The sequence below is a fragment of the Nelusetta ayraudi genome, unplaced genomic scaffold (assembly GCF_046127955.1).
Source record: "Nelusetta ayraudi isolate G7.1 ecotype Tasmania unplaced genomic scaffold, CSIRO-AGI_Nayr_v1 ptg000004l, whole genome shotgun sequence".
Lineage (NCBI taxonomy): Eukaryota > Metazoa > Chordata > Actinopteri > Tetraodontiformes > Monacanthidae > Nelusetta > Nelusetta ayraudi.
The window spans coordinates 4,313,504-4,334,125 of NW_027466054.1; the positions used below are offsets into that span (position 1 = coordinate 4,313,504).

Below are 20,622 nucleotides of genomic sequence, written 5' to 3' on the forward strand. Positions count from 1 at the left end.
AGCGGTATGCAACAACGCCCCCGAGTGGCTGTCCACGCGAGGTTGTCGACACAGCCGAAGGGTCTTGAACATCTTCTAACCTCTTTGGCTCTCTTCCCAAATATCTCTCACATGTGCGCGCTTATTCAAATAATAATTTGATTTAGTAAGTTTTCATGATGAAATAAACAGTATAGTATCAAATCTTAAACGCTGACAAAAAATGTATGTTAGCCTTTTTATTGAAATTCATTTTCCCTCCACTCTCACCCTCTCACGCTAACGAGCACCGTGTGCAGCCGACAGAGGCGCAGCGCACGAGAGAGCCTCATTTTATAGACGAGGATAATATATTTCAGATCCACCTCCAACCTTTAAAGTCTGTCAACACGGGGAGACGGGGGAGCGCGGGGCGTGCTGGTGGCATCGGAGACTGCAGTTGAACCAGAATGAGTGGTGGTGCGCGCATCAAACAGGATGCCACAAAGCTCCCTGTCAACCGGCTGCACGCCCCGAGGGTTTGGATGAGATGAGAGGTTTTGTCAACCGTCTCAAACTGGACACTTTCGTCCTCGTGCGCACATTGTCCACACCATCACGTCAACAGTGAGGGAATTTCGAGGCTATTCGCGGCCTCCCCCCTTTCCTCAGAAGCACAAAATGCATTTTGCGTTCTCTAACCCCTCCTGCACCCCCACCCACTGTGCACAACTGTAACTACATCCCCTTGGAACCCAGCGGCACCTCTCGTCCGCGCATCCAGACCTGTTTGGCCAATGGTGTTGAAACGCTCCCAGTGTGACAGTGGCGGTCCTGTCACTATGCCTCCAATTGATCATGCGCCCTGGCTACTTGGCCAACGGGATGTCCCTTTGGCCGAATGCTTAAGCGCGCATGGCTATTACCCGGGAGTCTGGGGTTCGATGCCCGCCCTGGGCCCTCTGCGCCTTGCCACACCAGCACAAATGAATGAGTTAACACTGCGCCGCGCTGGCTGACGGCAATTGTTGGTATGTGTCAATCAAAAATGCGGGGTATTTGGGCTGAACCAGTTTTTCATTGTACAAAAAAATCACATTGGGGAAATGAGAATGTTAAAAAGCCGAATGACGCACGGATGCTGGAGTGCCAGTTTGACAGACGCGGGCCCACGTCCTCCTGTCTCTCACGCTGTTTTCGGATCAAACAAGTTCACACGTCTTGCGTTAAAACAACCGTCTGCTGCCTCCTTGGTCATTGGGATCGGCTGGGCTCGTTGTGACAAATGGCCCTATAATCTCACTGATCCCTGTGTGACTGACACCTTGAGTTTCAATTGATGAGGGATGAGGTCGGGCGAGAAGGAAAAGAAAAAGATTAGTGAGACTGTGTGATACTAAAGAGGAGAAACACAGCAGGGTGACAAATCTATTTTTTTCTCTTTTAACCTTCAGCATTCACATTTGTCATGAGGTTCTTTCATACAGGTCAGTAGCGTGACGTCTCCCCTCCCTAAACCATTTCCATCCATTTTCTTCTCAAACTGCACCCAGAGCACTCGACATCTAAAGCCCTGAAGCTTCTTGTTGTGTTACATTATTTGTCCTCCATAATTTCCCAATTGGTGTATTAATGTTTTCGGAAACCTATCACCGCTCTTTCTTTCTTAACCTGTGAAAGCAATCGCGCAACACGGAAATTCTTTGAGATTCCATCTGTCAGTGAGATACTTCCTGCTGCTGTCGGAGAAGACAACCCATCTATTGTTGCGCATTTAAGCCTGTGACATCACAAGACTGCGTGTAGGAATGTCCTGGCTTAACTGACTTATTTTCTTGGCATCCAAGAAAACATCTCATGCGTCAGTATTTACCTTCTTTATTTTTTGGTTTCTGCGTTTGACACTTAGGGGGTCGTTGCATTCAAACTGGAGCTCAATAATGTAAGCCACTGGTGTCATAAAGGAGTAAAATATAATAATAATAAAAACAAGATGAAGATACAAGGTGACAAAGTTGCCAGTGCTTACAGCAGCTACTTAAAAGGACATGGGGATCAGTTTGTCTTCCATTAGTTTGATTTTGGTTAGTTTTTTTCTCACAGCAGATGCCCTGGTACTCAAGCACTGGGAGTTTGGATCCTTTCATAAATCAAGAGCTTACAGTCTTTCAACTTGAGAGCACTCGCGCAGCATCCAACCTTTGGGGCAGACAGACGCTCCTTTTCTCACGAAGTTGCTATTGATGTGCGAATTGACGTTTCATCTGCCTACAATCTTGATGATACACTATATTACCAAAAGTATTTGCTCACCTGCCTTGACTCGCATATGAACTTAACTGCTATCCCATTCCTAACCCATAGGGTTCAATATGATGTCGGTCCACCTTTTGCAGCTATTACAGCTTCAACTCTTCTGGGAAGGCTGTCCACAAGGTTGAGGAGTGTGTTTAAGGGAATATTTGACCATTCTTCCAAAAGCGCATTGGTGAGGTCACACACTGATGTTGGTGGAGAAGGCCTGGCTCTCAGTCTCCGCTCTAATGCATCCCAAAGGTGTTCTATCGGGTTCAGGTCAGCACTCTGTGCAGGCCAGTCAAGTTCATCCACACCAGACTCTGTCATCCATGTCTTTATGGACCTTGCTTTGTGCACTGGTGCACAGTCATGTTGGAAGAGGAAGGGGCCCGCTCCAAACTGTTCCCACAAGGTCGGGAGCATGGAATTGTCCAAAATGTTTTGGTATCCTGAAGCATTCAAAGTTCCTTTCACTGGAGCTAAGGGTCCAAGCCCGACTCCTGAAAAACAACCCCACACCATAATTCCTCCTACACCAAATTTCACACTTGGCACAATGCAGTCCGAAATGTACCGTTCTCCTGGCAACCTCCAAACCCAGACTCGTCCATCAGATTGCCAGATGGAAAAGCGTGATTCATCACTCCAGAGAACGCGTCTCCACTGCTCTATAGTCCAGTGGCTCTGCCATGGAAACCCATTCCGTGAAGCTCTCTGCGTACTGTACTCGGGCTAATCTGAAGGCCACATGAAGTTTGGAGCTCTGCAGCAATTGACTGTGCAGAAAGTCTTTGCACCTTTGCGCCTGAGCATCCGCTGACCCCTCTCCGTCGGTTTACGTGGCCTACCACTTCCTGGCTGAGTTGCTGTTCTTCCCAAACTCTTCCATTTTCTTATAATAAAGCTGACAGTTGACTGTAGAATATTTAGGAGCGGGGAAATTTCACGACTGGATTTGTTGCACAGGTGGCATCCCATGACAGTTCCACGCTGGAATTCACTGAGCTCCTGAGAGCGACCCATTCTTTCACAAATGTTTGCCAGAACAGTCTGCATGCCTCGGTGCTTGATTTTATACACATGTGGCCAGGCAAAGTGATTAGGACACCTGATTCTGATCATTTGGATGGGTGAGCAAATACTTTTGGTAATATAGTGTATGTGCGGTCAGGACACTGTGGGACTGTAAATCAGTCGTTGCTCTTTGTCTCCTGCAGGTGATTATGATTATGACTGGATGTCTCTGGCACAAACTGACAGCAGGAATGCTTGTGGTCACTTTGGTAGCTTTCTACGTAATTAAGTGACACTGATTGACTTTAATGACATGCATTTAATCTTCAACTGACGCCAACGATCACTGCTTGAGAAAAGCCAATTAAAAGAGCGACTTATGTGGTAAACTAACACACGAGGACACACGAGGAGTAAAATCATACTTTGATTGCGCTGCACAAATGGTGATTGTGAAGTTGCCATGCACTCTGCATTCACGCTGTTGTGAAACAGAATGCATAAAAGTGGCATCGCCACAGAAAAAAATAAATCAATAGTTTTTTTTTGTTTTTTTTAATATTACCAATACTTCTAATCACTGCCAGTGTTCATGTCCTACACTTCCACAAAAATCTAAGTCTCTAGATTTTCAGACCGTGTGTGTCAGATCTAGTGACACCTTGTGCCATCCAAGAGGATGTCAGGGTGAAATCATGAATCCCTGGGCAGGTCCGCGTCTTCGGCTCAACATTGCAGCCTCCTTACAAGTGGACTTGCATTTGAAGTTGACATAGATGCTTTTAGCGACATTACATGACAAAATACATGCGCGTTTTCTGTCGAATGTCATGACAACACATCCTTTTAATGTTACACGTTGGGCAATTGAGCTTTTTTGGTGTCATGCCGCTCTATCCTGATAGGATTCAAGAATTGTGAGAGTCACTTCGACAAAGCGAGCGGCGATAAATCGGAGCGCAAACAATCAGAAAGGGAGAACGTGCATTGTGGGTTAATTCCACAAAGCCTAAGCCAGAACAAATATTGCTCTCGGAATGTAAGGCCAAGCTCCTGATAAATGACAGGATCAGCCTGCTATGAACCGATGCATCATTCCCAAGCATGCGTCGTCCCCAGGATTCCCCCCTCCCACCCCCACCCTGCCCACAACCTCCTACCCCCCCTCCCCCAGCAAAAGCCTCATGTGACATCTTTATTGACTGAAACAACGAGGCCGTCAGATCGACGCCAAAACTGGCCTCACCTCTGAAAAATAACCGAAAAGGAAGGGAAACCAGTGTGGAAAATAACAGCCTTTCACTCACCCTGAGTCTGTGCACCTCCTCCACCGTCTCACTAACTCACTCTCACTGTAGTCGTAAAAAACAAACAAAACAAAAAAGTACAAAAGACTGAGATAAAACCACATGGAGTGTATTTCCTTTTACTACACTTACATACTTGGAACAAAACGTGTGCAAAGTAGATTCTGCAGGAACCACACACAGCTGACCAGCGCTGTTCTGGCATTGGAACTCAAAGGTAATATTAAACCAATAACAATAATAATAATAATAATAATAATGATAATAGTCGATTCCAATGTCTTCTCCGCGGGCCTGCAATGGGGGTTTGGGCCTCAAGGGTTCACTGCGTTGCCCACAGTTCTCTGGTTTCAGTCCCGCTTCTTTCCAAGCAGTCCGAGTCACCTGAAACCTCCGGTCTCCGGCCACCTGTCCGTTCACCATCTCCAGAGCTGGATTTTTTTTTTCTCCCCACTTTTGCTCCTCAAACATCCTTCACACTCAGAGGACGGCTGCTGTGGCACAGATCCCAGGTGAAACCCAGCGCCCAGTCCCGTCCTGCCCACAGCGCATCTGAAGGTCAGGCGCTCCCGGTCACTTCCTGTTTTTTTTTTAGGGACCCTTCCACTTTAGGTCCGGCTCACCGATGGAAAGGTTATCTAACCTTCAGAAAGTGGAGGGATAGAGAGGGAGGGCGGGAATGGGGTGGGGGGGGTCGGGGAGACAAATTGATGATGGAAGGGATAAAGGAGGAGGGGGCCAGGGGGGGTAATTTAATTCAATTTTGTTTATCTGGCTGACAGCAAAGACAGAAATCACGCTGTGAATAGGCTGGAGAGACAGAAAAAAAAAGCCCAACTTGTTAAGTGGATCTGTCGGACTCGTGAGCAGTGACGAGCAGCAGCGCAAACAAACACTCATCAAAAACACAAACAGAGGAGGCCTCTGCAGGGAAGTGCGGGAAGGCAGCGCGTTTTCACTGGGTACGACTAAAATTCCTCAAGAGCTTCGCCTCCGCGAGACTAACTTGACTCTCGCTGTGATGGCTCTTTCATTTTCAAATGGTATATAGCTGTGATCAAACCATCTCGTAGGAGAGGATGGCTTCATTCCAAAAAGACAACAATGAACAAGTGTCCTCACTGGCCTCTGAAAGCTCTCTTCCTCTGCACAAACTCCCGCAGGAATTAAAATCCAGGTTGATTTAGTTTGAACAGAATGTCTGTGAAAGGTTCTCGGAAAGAATCTCGGGTTAAAAACGTTAAAATGAAGGTCAATTGTGTCAAGTTATCAATCCATTTCTTTCAAAGGACAACAGTGAACTGCTGCTCATGTAAACAGATGACAGCGTTAGGCTTGTTTAGGTCTCTTTGTTGATGACTGTTCAGCAATGAGATTTAGTCACCTCTTGTCCAATGAGAGTGGAACAAATGCTGCGTGTGTGAACACGCGCTTCTTTTATACGATTAGATTACATTAGAACATCTTGGTTATTCAATCACAGTTTGGCACACAGCCATTCTTCAAAACAGAGTCACAATTATTCCTCCAGTTTGGCCCAAATAACTTTGTCAGTACGTGTTTCAGATTGTTCGAAAATAACATATGAGTCACATCTTTGATGAATAGAAAAATGAATCACAATTTTGACACAGCCTAGCTACACAGTAAATAATCAATCGCTCTTTGTTGCGTTGATACAAATGTGGCGTAATAAGCAAACATGAGACAGGATGTGACCAATCGGTTTCATTGTCTGCTTATCAGTGTGGAAACAATAACTATGACTGTCCCATTACAGACATCTACAGTATGAGCCGATGTGGGTCGGGGTCACGGAGTTCAGTGCTGCTGACCTTCTGTAGCTCCTCTCTCAGCCAGGAGGGAAGCGGCTGTCCGAGGCGATGCAGCAGCTTGGACAGCTCCACGTTGTGTTCCCGGTAGTACCTGGAGAGATATGCGTGTGCCTGGAGACAGGGCGGGGGTGGGGGGGCGGGTGTGATGAGGAGACAGGGAGATGTGGGATGTCAGGAGGATGGAGCATGACAACAAAAACAGGTATGTCGAAGGAGTGGACGGTGGATGGGGAGGACGGAAGAGTGGATGCACGAGAGGTGGAAGGACAGCAAGTTGGAGAAGGAATTGGGGAAAAAAAAGTTAAAAAAAATAAATTAGAACAGAGCTTTTCTGCCGCTGTGCAAGTAGTTCAAATACATTTTCTGGAACCAAAATGTCCTTCAGCCCTGGAGGTGACCGCTTGAATTCTTCTGTGGCGCCACCTAGAGGGCAATGAGGGGATATGCAATGAAGGTGGAGGAGCTGCAGAGGCAGCAGGTCCTTAAGACGTCCTCCAAAAACAGGGCAGGGTGACCCTACTGATACCTTTTCTGAGTTGTATTTTTTTTGGCGACTCTCTGGAGACTCTGCACGGTTCACACAGCAGCGTGTTGGAACACTTTCAGCAGCATACTGATAAAGTAGACGCTGGAGCAGCAGCGATCCATTAATTTATGGATTATCTTAATCTGATTCGATTAAACAATTAACTGAACAGAGAAAAAAATATTTTGGTTAATATTTGAAAAGGAAATGAAAATTAACCCTGTATTCCAGACCCAGCTGAAACACCAACCACAAAAAGGTATAAAGGTAAAATGATATATATATATATGAAAAATATTAATATTAATTGTGTCACCATGTGCGTCACAATAAACACAGTGAAACAAATATTTAGCAGATGGAAAATCGAAATGAAATAATTAATTTAAAGGATTTCAATCAATGAATCAATGAAAGAATTTCAACGCTGGCAGACACTTCGTTCTTCGTCAGTGTCCATACTAATCAGCACTGCTGTTCAAGCATTTTTACAATGCGTGAGTCTCCAGAAACTGAAAGCAGGTGTCCTCCTCTAGTCTCTCCGGCTGTGGTTGCTTAGAAAAAAAAATGTGATCACATACAACAGAGTGTGATCCAGGCCAAGCATGGTGGTGATTAATGACACACCTTTAGTCGAGTTTATAGTATCTAACATTAACTTTAAGGCCACTGAGTGTCAGGTGCCTTGAACAGAGGGGGAGGAGGCAGGAAACACATTATCTTTCCTATTAGCAGCAGCAGCAGCAGCAGCAGCAGCGCTCATCTGTCCTTCAGCGGCGCTCCCTGCACATCTTCCATTCTCATCTGTCCTTGCCTTGCGTCCCCCTGGTGGAAACTCACTTTAATTACAGGCGACACCGTGGTGCCACCGCGAGCCACGTGGGGGAAGACAAATTCTATCTTGGTGTGGTCGCCCTCACCGCGGCGCAAGAGGCTGATTCATCGCGTGCAGATCCGGCCGCTGCCTTCGGTGAAATCAGAGGGCGAGGGCACGAGATTTATGGATTGGAACCTCCCCCCCGCCCCCCAAACCCCTTCAATCCCCACCACACCACTCCCTCATAGACTTTGTGTCAGCGCGGAGCCATAATCATTAGGTTGTAACTTTGCGGCCCGGTATCATCGAGCTGACAGTTTCCATCCCGATGCCGGGTCCTGCGGGAAATTCTGGGAGGCAGACTGTTGGATGTGGCCACCGGTGAGGCCGCTCCGTTTTCCACTTTCGAACATCTCTGTTTTTGAGATATCACCCAGACCGCCGGGATCTCCCACATGTGGTAATGCATCAAATACTTGGAGTGAACATGAGCAGCAAGCGCCCTCATACGGAGAACTATGCAATATTGTGGTGTGGTAAGCACACGGCGTGCAAACGTTGAGAGGGATGAGTGAGAATCACCAGTCGTAAAAACTTTAATATCGGCCAGCTGGCTAACATAAATCCAGCACATTTTAATGAGGCTTTGCGCTTGGGTCATCTTCAAACCTTCTTTGCAGTTTAGACTGGAAGGAAGACGGATAAAACCTTGTTTTAACCCTGCAGTTACCAGAGCTGTTGTACCAGGGTCACGTTTGGCTACCAAATAAGTTGCCGGGCACATTTTGGCATGTGGGGAAATAAACAAACGAAATGGCAGTTGCCAATTATGTGAATGACGAAAATTAGTGCATGGCACAGTAAGAGGCACCCCGGAATTAAATTCTGAATTAATTCTCACTCTCCACAGCTTGCATTTCTTTTTTTCATTTTTTTATTATCACATTTAGCTTTTTTGTAAATCCCATGCTACTATATAGCATTCATTCAATTTAATTATTAATTAAGTAATTACATATCAAATCAAATACATTCTTGAAATGTAAATGTGTCATCAATCAAATGTAAAAAAAATATTTTAAGTGCAAACTCCATTCAAGAAACAACCACACGACACAGCCGCCTGAAAACTAATGTGTCTTTGCCTCACGCACGTGCACCACTGAAAACATCCATTTTTCATTTAGATTTTTCAGTCTCTTAAAATATTCACTCTATTCTAAGTCACAGGTAAATTCCAGTGAGAACCCCTGGTCTAGGTTCACTAATGATAGCTGCAGCACAGCTCATTATTCCCTCTCCTTTTTTTTGTGGGAAGACATTTGAATTATGGGAAGATGAAAAAATGAGAACCTCACCTCCGGCTCCATAGGAGGATACTTCCTGCCTTTGCTTTTCCCCAAACACTTGGTTTTCCCTCCCTCAAGGAGCTGGCACCAAAAGCCCTTCTGAGGGTCAAACCTGAGTGGGAGAGGAGAGAGAAGGAGAGATCTTAACAAGAAAAGTAATGCATAAATAATCGCAGAGGGTTCACTCTTATTAACCATAATGAATATATGCCTTCTGCCTGGCGGGGGCCCCGACTGGCAGCCGGATTGAAAAGACGCCGTGTATTCACCGCACTCTCCGTCTGTCTTTCACTTTTTTTCTTTTTTTTTTTTTGCTATCAGCGTTGCTCCGACTGTCACGCCGTCCTTTTATTCGCGCTATCGCCCTCCTTCACTATCTGTCTCCTCTGTATTGTCAAGCCACTCACTCTATCTCCCCACCTCTGTCTACTCTTGAAGCGTGTATTTTATTGGTTGGTTTCCGGAGAAAATCCAGGTCCGGGTGATAGATTATAACATTAACGGCGTCGATATGTCTTTTGGATTCATTTCCATGCAAATCTAATTCAAAAATGGCCCTACTTTTCACGAGGGTTCGGAGTCACTGTGTGTAAAGAGACCCTCCGGTAGCCGAGTGCATCGGTAAATGCTGCTGTACCTTTTATAATGCCATACTTCATATGTATAAAATATTTTCTCTTACTAACCAAAGGAGTGTCTGGAGGATTTACACCCTGTAATAACACTGGGATGAAGGAACATTTTCAGACGTTGTTGAATCAGGGTTTTCCCTTCCTTTGGTTCCACGGTGCCATGCCTTGTGCGAGGAACACCCTCCCTCTTGTCCGTATGGTGCATCAACTCCTGCAGCCCATCAGCCCATCAGCAAGGTGGCGATTGACATTAAACTCAGTGTGTGTATTTGAATGTTTCTTGTTTGTTTACATAGATTCAAATGTCTTTAAAGGTGTCATATTTCTTCCATCTTCACATTTGTGTTTTTCATCCTGGACTCTGGTGGAGCAGCTTTGCAAGGTTAATTATTATTCATTGAACTTTAAAGACCCCACCCAAAAAAGACCAAACTTCGTTTAGCCCTCTGTTTACAGCCTCATACCAAAATGCTTTAATCTTCCCAGTTGCTGCTTTCTTGGACCATCCACATGTTTAAGTAGACATGTGTTTCCGTGGGATTTGAACAAAAAAAAAATGTAACTGGGGGTTTTGCGACTGATCTCCATTTATGACACCACAAAGGGACGATTTCCAGCTCTGGGTGGTTACGACCACATCTTCTGAAAGGGGAAGCCTAATTTTTTCGTCTCAGTGTAGCTCACCGACAGACTAGAGTTGGAAAACATCAGGTAAAGTTACTTTGGCATGACATGGCACTTCTGATTCATACACGTGAATACTTGGCTGGCCTGCACAGCCGCATGTGTGACTCAGAAGCAGTTTCACGTATCATCCCTGTAAACTGCCACAGATTTAGGTATCTAAACATGCATTTAGGAAACCTGCAGGAGGATGTGCAGGGAAAAACGGGTGAAATGTTGGTATTTAACAGTCAGATCATAAAGTCCCAGTGTGGGTGTGGTGGGGAGATGCAAATGCTCTCCTCCATTTGCATGCATCGCGGGGAGAATAAAAGGGAGAATCGAGTTGAGTGGTTCTCCTTCAGTTTTTCTCTGACAGGACAGGAGGAGAGAAGAAGAGGCGGATTAAAAAATGGGCCGCGGCGTTGAGGATCTGTCAGGCCGCTGTCATGTCAAAAGAATGAGTAGGAGAAAGGAAAGATTAGGGTTTTTGTGCAACTCTGTCTTCGCTCGGAAGAAAAAAGGAGAAACGCACACGCGCACGCTCCTAGCACGCACGCTCTCGCTCACTCAGGCAGCTCCCTCTTATTATTTGTTAAAATGCATCTCTTTACAAAACTATTTGCATTCACGCGGGCTTCGTGATTCAAGACAGAGGCTGTTCATGCCAGTCCGGGTGACAAATTCTGGACGTGGAGAACTCTGAGGGCTCCCGGGGCAGATTGCATTTTGATGAGTGGCGCTCGGGGAATAAACATTTTACCACTTTGCCCAAAGTCATGTGAGAACGCTCTGAAGGACACAACACGGACGGAAATAAATGGCCCGGAGCGCGTTTAAAACACTGCCCATGTGTATACTTAAGGTGAGCAGAGTGAAATACTCTGCCAGTATTGTTTTGCAATGTAAACAACAGATTTAACGGCAAAACAACAAGTGATCCTTTTAAAGAAGAATCTCAGTTATTGGAAGATTTCGCTCCGGCCTTGGAGGCGTTTCGACCAGTTGCTGTGCTGTTACTGTTTGAGACAGGCAGGCGGTGTTAGTGACACAGTCGCCATTCTGCTGGGATCTGATCCTGGGCCAGAGAGGGTGGTGGTGGGGGAGGGGTGGGGGGGTTGTCGGGCAGATAATTCACCACTCAACGGTCTGTTGGAAGCGGTGTTATTTCTAGAGCGGCTCCATGTGTTCTCCTATGTGACAAAAAAACATCATCATCCTTCACGTCCGTCTCTCTGTCCTTCGTCCTTTAGGCATCGATGCCCTTCGCTAATATCCTCATTTGATTTGATTTCTTTTTTTTTGTTCAGACTCCCCCCCCCCCATTTGTTGATACCTAAGACTGCGTCAAGGCTGGCATCGCCATGTCTCAAGGCAAGTAGCAAAACGACCATCTGCTATTGGCTCACATTTGGTGCCAGATGATATGACTGTCTTTTTTATTCCTCAGAGAATGCCACCAGCTGGCGGCCGAGACGGGAGGAGGAGGAGGAGGAGGAGGAGTGGGGCCCTGCTGTTCGCCAGTAGATGTCAGGCTTCACGCAGAATTTGAGTTTTGGTGCCGCGCGATCGCAGCGGATCCGCACCCTCCCCCACCCCCCTCTCTCCGTCCCCCCCGCACGCTGAGAGCTGGCGCCGCGGTAATAGAAAAAGGTTGAAGAGGTAACGGCAGAGTGATTTACGTGAGTGCCTGGGAGTAGTTGAAATGAGGAGTGACTCCCAGGAACTTCTGGACTTCGTCCATCACTGCGGCGGGGTCGGCTCTCAGCTGATGGCCGTCTATGATCATCACCTGAGAGAGAGAGAGGGAGAGGGAGAGAGAGAGAGAGAGAGGGGGGGGGCAGTGGTTGGAGCTTGGCCTTATTTGCAAAGCAAATAAACAAAACAAAAAAAAAAAACCAGCAGCTCCGAGGCAACAAAGAAGCGTTTTAGCAGCGGCTGCAAAAAACAGGAACACAAGCACAACCCTGCCAGGTGTAATTAGCTTTTTATGACCCCCCCCCCTTGTTACGGTTCAGTGCCCTCACTGTCTGCGTGATTTTATTCCCCGTGTAAACTGAGAGAAGAAGTAGTTAAAACAAACAAATTATGCATCGTTACTTCACAGCGTGGCAGCGACATAATCAACCCTGATTGCTTCTCTGAACGATAAATCTAGAATCTAGCGGCTTTTCGCCTAATTCATGCTAAGATTTGCAGACGCGCCCAGTGGGTGCCCACCTGGCCGGCAGGGTAGTGTGTCAGCCACCGCTCCAGGTGCGTGGAGTAGAGGCCGGGGGTGAGGCAGCGGCTCTGGAGGGAGCGCAGTGCCGGCGGCGAGCCGGGTCGGGCGCTGATGACGTCGTAGAAGGTGAACTGCAGGGCGGCGTGGTCCTCGTGAGCCCTCTGATGCTGCCGAGGACAAGCGCGTAACATTTGAGCCCCGGCACGTTGTTGACATTCATGTCTCATTAATCAGACGGACTTTGAGAGGCAGACTTCGGGATCCCGTGACATTTCCCCGCGGTCGAGACGCAGCCTATGGATAAATCACGCTCATTATCTCCACGCACGCAGCAGCAGGAGGAGGAGGAGCAGGAGGAGGCAGAGGAGGTGGAGGAGGAGGAGGGGGAGGAGAACCTGGAGGATGAGGACAGGGAGGCAGGAGGAGGAGGAGGAGGAAGAGGAGGACTTGGATGAGGAGGAGGACCAGGAAGAGGAGGAAGAGGAGGAGAAGGAGGAAGAAGAAGAAGAAGAGTGAGAGAGGACCAGGAGGAGAAGAACCAGGAGAAGGAGGAAGAGAAAGAGGAGGGGGAGAACAAGGAGGGGGAGAAAGAGGAAAAAGATGAGAAGGAGAAGGAGAAAGCAGAGGGGTGGAGGAGTAGGAGGAAGAGGGGAGAAGGAGGAGAACCAGGAGCAGGAGAAATAGAAAGAGGAGGAGGAGGAGGAGGAGAGAGAAGAGGAGGAGAAGAAGGAAGAAGAGTGAGAGAGGACCAGGAGGAGAAGAACCAGGAGAAGGAGGAAGAGGAGGAGCAAAACTAGGAGGAAGAGGAGGATGACCAGGAGGAGGAGGGGAAGGAAGAGGAGAGGTGGAGAAGGAGGAGAAGGAAGAAGGGGAGAACAAGGAGGGGCAGAAAGAGAAAGATGAGATGGAGAAGGAGAAAGCGGAGGGGTGGAGGAGTAGGAGGAAGAGGGGAGGAGGAGGAGAACCAGGAGCAGGAGGGAGAGGACGAGAAGGAGAAGAAGGAGGAGGAAGGGGGAGAAGGCAGAAGAGGAGCAGAACCAGGAGGAGGAGGAAGAGGAGGCTGCGCATACGTCTCAGGGATGAAGAGCTTTAATCAACAGCATCGCAGCAGAGAGACGAGTGGCGTCTCGTGATGTGGCTGTGGAGGGGTGAAAAATAGAAGGTGAGCCGCCGGAGGGAATCGGCAGCGGCACCGCACCCACCTGGTACCAGCTGTAGGCTCTGTCAGACGGGTTGATGAGCAGCGTGATGATCTTGGCCTTGGGCAGCAGGGCGGCGGCGCGGCGCGGCGACTCCTCCGAGGGGAAGTAGTTGGCGCTCTTCTCAAACAGGAAGTCGGTGGTCACGTTGGAGGGCACGGGGAAGAAGTCCATGTACCTGAGGCGGGAGAGTGTGATCATACACACACACACACACACACACACACACACACACACACACACACACACACACACACACACGCACACACAAGCGTGTTTAAACAGTCCCCCCCAGGTGCAGATGCTTCAAAATGTTTTGCAGAGGAGGAAGTAAAGAAAAAAAACAAACTCGAAGTCAGACTCAAAGTTTTAAAGTTGGCGGCTGAGCGTCGCGGCTGGAACCAACGTGTTACTCCGGTCGCCTCCAGCGGCAGCGCCAGCTGTGTCGCTCTGCTATAAGTGACACGTTTATGGGTCAATTTAGGCCGCGGCAGCATCAGCTGGCTGCTGCTGGAGGGCTGAGAGGATCATTTGGAGACGCCGTCAAGCCGTCAAGCAGAGCTGGCGAGGGTGCGAGTCGCACTGACGGCTCACACATTTTCACCGGTAAAAAGTAAAAATAGCATATAAATATAAAAATAAATAAATGAATGAAGAGCCGACTCGTAATCTTTCTTTCCGCCTGACCTCTCAGAGGCGGCTGGACTGCACAGATTAAAAGGCTCCACTTCACTTTGGCTCGAAGGACAAAGAGGAGTCATCTTCAGGAAGCTGCTTCGCGTGGACGCAGGCAGCCTGAGAACACAAACTAATCTGACAGGCAGAAGTTTGTCCAATAGGTTATTTCATAGAATTATTTTATTTTGAAGGGTGCTGCGCTCTCCAAATGGCCATTTTATTAAAGGGGAACGTGAAATGAATCGAAAAGGACACACACACACACACACACACTCGCACACACACACACACACAAAACAACAGAGTTCAGCGCACGCATCTCCTCACCAGTCGATGCCTCTGTGGTAATTATTGGTGTTGAAGAACTGGACCTCCTCATAAGTCTTGGGACTGGGGAAGTTGCTGGAGATGGAGGGATGCATGAGCAGGAAGAGGTAAAGAGCCGTGGTCCCTGGAAGAAAGAGCATAATTCATAACCGGCTCGTTAATTCGGCTCGCTGGAAAGTGTGCCGCCGCGTGCGCATGTGCACACACATGCGCGCGCACACACACACACGTACACACATGTACACACATGTACACACATGTACATGGGAACGCATGCTCGCATCAGTATGCTGTCATCTCCTGATCCATACTGGGAGATTTTTTTTTTTCTTTCGCTCCACTCCTCTGAAAGATTTATATCTTGCTGAGCACACACAATGTGTGGGGCTCCGTGCGTGCGCCTGTGTGTGTGCGTGTGTGCGCGCGTGCACGTGCGGGGATCACAGGCCTCCCCATCAAATGATTCAGAACCGTTTGACACCAATCAGCAGAGGGGGGCTTCAGTCGTGGCCCCACAGAACTCACCCCTCAGCGGCGACTCGCCAGCTCGGTTCTCAGTCCCCCCCACCCCCCCCCCACAACCCCCACCACCACCACCACCACCACCACACATCCTGTTTCACCGCCGCCCCTTCCTGTTTGCTCTCGACACACAGAGCCCAGCGCAGCAGAATGGAGAAGCCGCACCGAATGGTGTTTGCCGTCCCGTCTGCCGACGGTGACCCCCGGCTTGTACTGACACCTGCCTAATTAGCGCCATCGCATTGCCCCCCCCTCAACCACCACCATGATGGTCATTGCGATTCCTGTCACGGATACGTTACGAATTCAAAACGCATCTCGCTCAACGCGATCTGAGATTTTTTATTATTTTGGGGTTGTGGGTTGGGTCTTCTGCGCTGATCACCATGAGGTGAGACAGGGAAGAGGACTGAAGCTGGGCAGCTCGTGCACGCAGCCCTGCCTGCCTCTAGAGTGGAGTGAAGCCAGTGGGAGGAAAACAGGGAGGCGGGAGGAGCCTCCTCCCTTTGTCTGCCTCTGACAGGACCGGAGCAACGAGGGGGTGGCGTGTGCGTGTGCGTGTGTGTGTGTGTGTGTGTGTGTGTGTGTGTGTCTGTGTGTCTGTGAGGGTGGGGGATTAAGTGAATGGGGCTCTGATGTGGAGCTTCCAGACACCTGTGCACACAGATGCACAGTTCCTTTTAGTCGTGCGTGCGCGCGTGTGTGTGTGTGTGTGTGTGTCCGTGCGTGCTTCTGTGTGTTTCTGTGTGCGTGTGTGTGTGTAACGTACCTGTTTTCTGCGGGCCTATGACCATGAACTTGGGTAACCTGTCGCAGGTTTTCTCTTTGGACCAGATGTCTTTGTGCCTCTTGTCATCGCACGGGTTCTGCGGAGACAAGGGGGGAGATTAGCGAGCGGCTCGCACGTGCCGCACGCAAACACACGGCAGGCGTGGGCGTCCGCGAGGATTTGTAGCGCGGAACGAACAAATGAATAGATGGATGGATGGATGGATGGATGGATGAATGGATGGATGAATGGATGGATGGATGGATGGATGGATGGATGAATGGATGGATGGATGGATGGATGGATGGATGGATGGATGGATGGATGGACGACATCATGGTTTCCGCATACAAAGGAACTCCCCTCAGCGCGTATATGATATTGTGTATTTTTTGCCCTTTCAATGTTGAAAAAAAGGTGAAATTTAAAGACCAAAAGCAGTCATGGTTGTTTACTGGGTTTTACTGCGTTGCCTCGATGTGATAAAATAAATATCTCCATAACCAGGAGCGCTGCGGTAAAATCTCCATGGCTTCTGACACATTTTATGCAGCTGAAACTGTTTTGTAATGTGTTTTCATTCTATTACGTTCTGACGCCGTCTGGGTAAGATTGGTAAGGGCGAGATAACTTTATCACATAGTAGTTAGATCGGAATTTCACAAGGCTATTTTTACGTTAAAAATAAGTCTCCAGATACTTCAATCCAAATCTCTGTGGATATCAACATCTTGGCCATATTGTGCTCTTTATGTGTTTCTTAATGAAAAATGAGCTCTGTCAAATAAAGGCATTTAAAGGTTCCTTGTTACGCTCATTTTATTTTTCATCGCAGGCGGCAGAGGAGCAGCTCTAGTTCATTAGCATTATTAGTTATCACAACAACAAAAAAAGAAGAAAAACCAACAGCTGTGGTTTCCGGCGAACGCCGAAGCTTTGCTTCGCCTTCCGCACATGCAGCGAATCACCGACACATCGGCGCCCTTTCTGACGTCACAAAATGATGACGTATTGTTGAGCTGGCAGCAGAAGCTGCGTTTCCATTACCCCTGGACTTGCGGGAAACCTAAATATAGCAATAAAAACTGGTAATGGAAACACCTAACCTTCGAAAACCCTCTCAAAAATGGCTAAAAGATTTTTATGCTCTCGTGAGGTGGTTTTTCACACGTATCGATACAGAGGTATATTGCCTCCTCAAAGGCTGGAGGTACTTTAAATTCCCTGAGGGAGTCATCCCAAGGGGATCAATAAAGTTTGTCTAAGTCTAAGTCTACGTGGCGTCTCACACAACAAGATTTTACTAGAATTACAGCTTATGCGCTTCACACCATTCAATGCAAGCACCTGTACTTTGTCGGAATGTTATAAATATTGCTTTTATTTTGCGGAAAAATGGAAATGCAGTTAGTGGTAAAGGCAGGACCTCCCCCATGAAACCAAAAAATAAAACATCTACACCTTCCCCAATAGCTCCAATTTGCACATATCCTCCTTTGCACATGGCTGGAGACGTGCTCAGACAAAACAAACGAGCCCATGCTTGAGTGAGACGGCCCTCGGTGTGTGTGTGTGTGCACACGCACCTGCCAGAGCGGGTTCCTTTGTTCGGGAAAGAGCTGGAAGTAGTTGTGTGCGAGCTGCATGGGAGGCAGCGTGTGCAGCTTGAGGTTCGTCCACGAGCGGATAAAGGAGGCCAGGTTGACGAAGGTGTACAGGCCCAGCCGGTCGTTGCCGTAGTTGGACAGGTGGGTCATGAATATACTGATCTGGAGTGAGACAGAGAGAGCGAGGAAGAGGGGGGGAGAAAAACGGAGGGAGAAAATATGAATATATGCGCCACTTATTGTGTTATTTTGATAACGTCAAAATCTCATTTCCCAAGTTCCCAAGTTTATATACGGGGGGGAAAAAAAAACAATGGAGGCAGCGTAGTCAATATAATTACTCTTGTTGTGACTGCAGCGGAAAGGAAGCAGATTATTTTGTCATCGTGTGATGGTTTTAAATTCGCAGCAGCCGTCGGCGGGGCACCAATATTTCCCATTTCTTTGCAGAGTTGACTTGCGCTGCACATTATCTTCTGGCACAAGACATTTTCAAGTGCAGTGAAGGAAGAGAACCCCCACCCTCCAATCCCCCTCCCAAACACCCCTCCCGGCCCCTCTCTTCCCACACAGATAAACGCTTTTTGCATCTTCTGATAGACAAAGTGACGAGTGTACCGAAGAGTGTACTCTGAAGGCAGAGATACAGCGCAGACATGCATCAAGCAAGTGTTTGCAAGCGTGCGTTACCGATCGTTCATTTGTGTGTCTGTGTGTGTGTGTGTGTGTGTGTGTGTGTGTGTGTGTGTGTGTGTGTGTGCGCAGGGAGAAGGGGCAGGGGTGGGGGGTAGCTCAGAAGAAGTGCAGAAGTGATAGTGGGTTAGCTCAGGCTATCTGTCCACGCCTCGCTGCCTTTATAGGCTGATCAAAGAGACAAGCTGAGATAGCTGCTACGGTCAAACACACACACACACACACACACACACACACACACACACACACTTGCTGCTTTTGTGATTGGAGGGAGCTGGGGAACGTGAAGTGTCTGGATAGAACGGTAACATTAGCCATTAAGACATGAATTATTGGGTGAATGAGCTTCCACATGCACGTGTGTCTGCGCGTGTGCGTGCGCACTCAGGGAATGTGTCAGTACATGGCGTCGAACACCCCTTAAAGGCCCCATTTCTCACAGGAATGCAGTGAAACAGTCACGTTTCACATTAATAATCTGGGTTTAGCCTCCTGTTTGAAGCCTCCCACCAAAGTGATCAGTTTTGGTTTCCTGCTACGATGCTTTGTTCCACTTTCCACATGTTTCGAGGGTGGACAGAAAAAGCGGCCCCGCTGGGAGTGGCGGCGCGTTTTGGCCGTGCGCTTTTTGCTGAAAAGTGGAGCAAGCAGAAGGCAGTGCTGGCGAGAAGAACCCGTGACTGCGACTGAAACAGCGGTCAAATATGGGACGCTTGACGTAAACACGCAACTATCAAACGGTGACACACCTGTGCGCACACAACGCTGCAGACACTAGTGATGGGCATTCCGGCTCTTTTTAGAGAACCGGCTCTTTTGGCTCGGCTCACTAAAAAGAGCCGGCTCTTTCGGCTCCCAAACGGCTCTTCAAATTTTTTGGTACCTAAAATAATTTATTACCAACAGTAATAAAAGATTATGCGTAATATGAATGACTAATGTAAAAAAAGAAACATGGACTATATCCAATGTTTATAATATAAACACACCTTTATTTATACACTCTAGAGTGATAAAAACTAAGATAGTAAGTGCAAAAAACAAATGTTAAACTATTTACAAATGAACTTAAATAACTATTAACAATTTTAAACTTAAACTTTTTATGTTTCTTTCTCTGTAAATATCTGCCCTGCTTTGGAGAAGATTCTCTCTGAGGGGACTGATGTTGCTACAATGCACAGTCTCCATGCCATCACATGTGTAAGGCGTCGGTAAATTGAAGCCTGCTGCTGCGCAACAAAACGGGTCAAACAACCCGGCAGGCGACCCGGGTGATAATCGGCTCCGATCAGCTCCGCATCGATCGGCTTGCGATAGAATTGGGACACCCGGGACAACACCACCTTTTTTACCGGCCGCACGGATTGACGTTGAGCTTAATGTACGCTAAATCATAATATCGCGCCAGTCGCGGCAATCAAATGCGGCAGAGAGAGAGAGAGCGAGAGAGCGAGAGAGAGAGAGAGAGAGAAAGAGAGAGAGAGAGAGAGAGAGAGAACGAGAAAAAAAAAAAAAAGTCCGACGTTCACGTGAAAGAGCCGGCTCTTAAAGCCGTTTCGTTCGCGACCGACACATCACTAGCAGACACGTGGTGAGTTTCTCGGCGACACGAGGCTGCCGTCGGTGCTCCTCTTTAACCCCGAAGGTTGCCGCGGATAAAAAGTGACACAGTGCCGGCGTTTGATGGATCAGCGTCCGGCTGACCTGAAGCGCTGCCCTGAATACTGATGGGCCTCCTCTCCCCCGATGCTGGCGCGTGAGACGTGCGCGTGTGTGGTTTTCAGAAGAGCACTCGGGAGGGGAGAGGCACGGGCAGACCCGTGGGGCGGCTCGTGTGCGTGCACTCGTGTGTTATTCGTGACAACGAAAACACAAGAGGGATGTTTGCCTCACGCGCACAATTGTTTAAGCCAAACTCTGGCCCGCAGGCCAAATTTGGCCAGCAGCGTTATTATATTTGGCCCGCGAGGGAATACATCATCACTACTACAGCTGGCCCGCCGGTATTATGCAGCACATGAACTGCTATTACTACAAATCCCAGAATGATCTGCTGGTTTTTTGGCACGTCAATCAGGACAAGACATTCATAGAAGCGTATTATAATATTATTACTTAATTGATTTATTGTTTTATATTTTTTAATAATCTTATATATTATTTGCACATGGCGAAAGGTTACTGTTGAAATTTAATTCAGA

General features: G+C 47.9%; 1 protein-coding gene across 2 annotated transcripts in view; it reads right to left on the bottom strand.

Annotated features, from left to right (window-relative positions):
- Positions 1-4,670: 4,670 nt before the first annotated feature.
- ndst3 (N-deacetylase/N-sulfotransferase (heparan glucosaminyl) 3) overlaps positions 4,671-20,622 on the bottom strand; it is a 47,720-nt gene continuing 31,768 nt past the window's right edge. Inside the window, exons 7-15 of one of the 2 annotated variants that reach the window (XM_076045027.1) lie at positions 17,705-17,887; positions 16,119-16,215; positions 14,828-14,951; positions 13,826-14,000; positions 12,620-12,790; positions 12,082-12,191; positions 9,114-9,216; positions 6,413-6,523; positions 4,671-5,215 (exon numbers count right to left, since the gene is read on the bottom strand). In XM_076045027.1, coding sequence (XP_075901142.1) covers positions 5,186-5,215; positions 6,413-6,523; positions 9,114-9,216; positions 12,082-12,191; positions 12,620-12,790; positions 13,826-14,000; positions 14,828-14,951; positions 16,119-16,215; positions 17,705-17,887 — 1,104 coding nt within the window. In that variant the 3' untranslated portion in view covers positions 4,671-5,185. Of the gene's footprint in view, positions 5,221-6,412; positions 6,524-9,113; positions 9,217-12,081; positions 12,192-12,619; positions 12,791-13,825; positions 14,001-14,827; positions 14,952-16,118; positions 16,216-17,704; positions 17,888-20,622 lie in introns of both variants that reach the window. The other variant, XM_076045036.1, reaches the window with a different exon arrangement.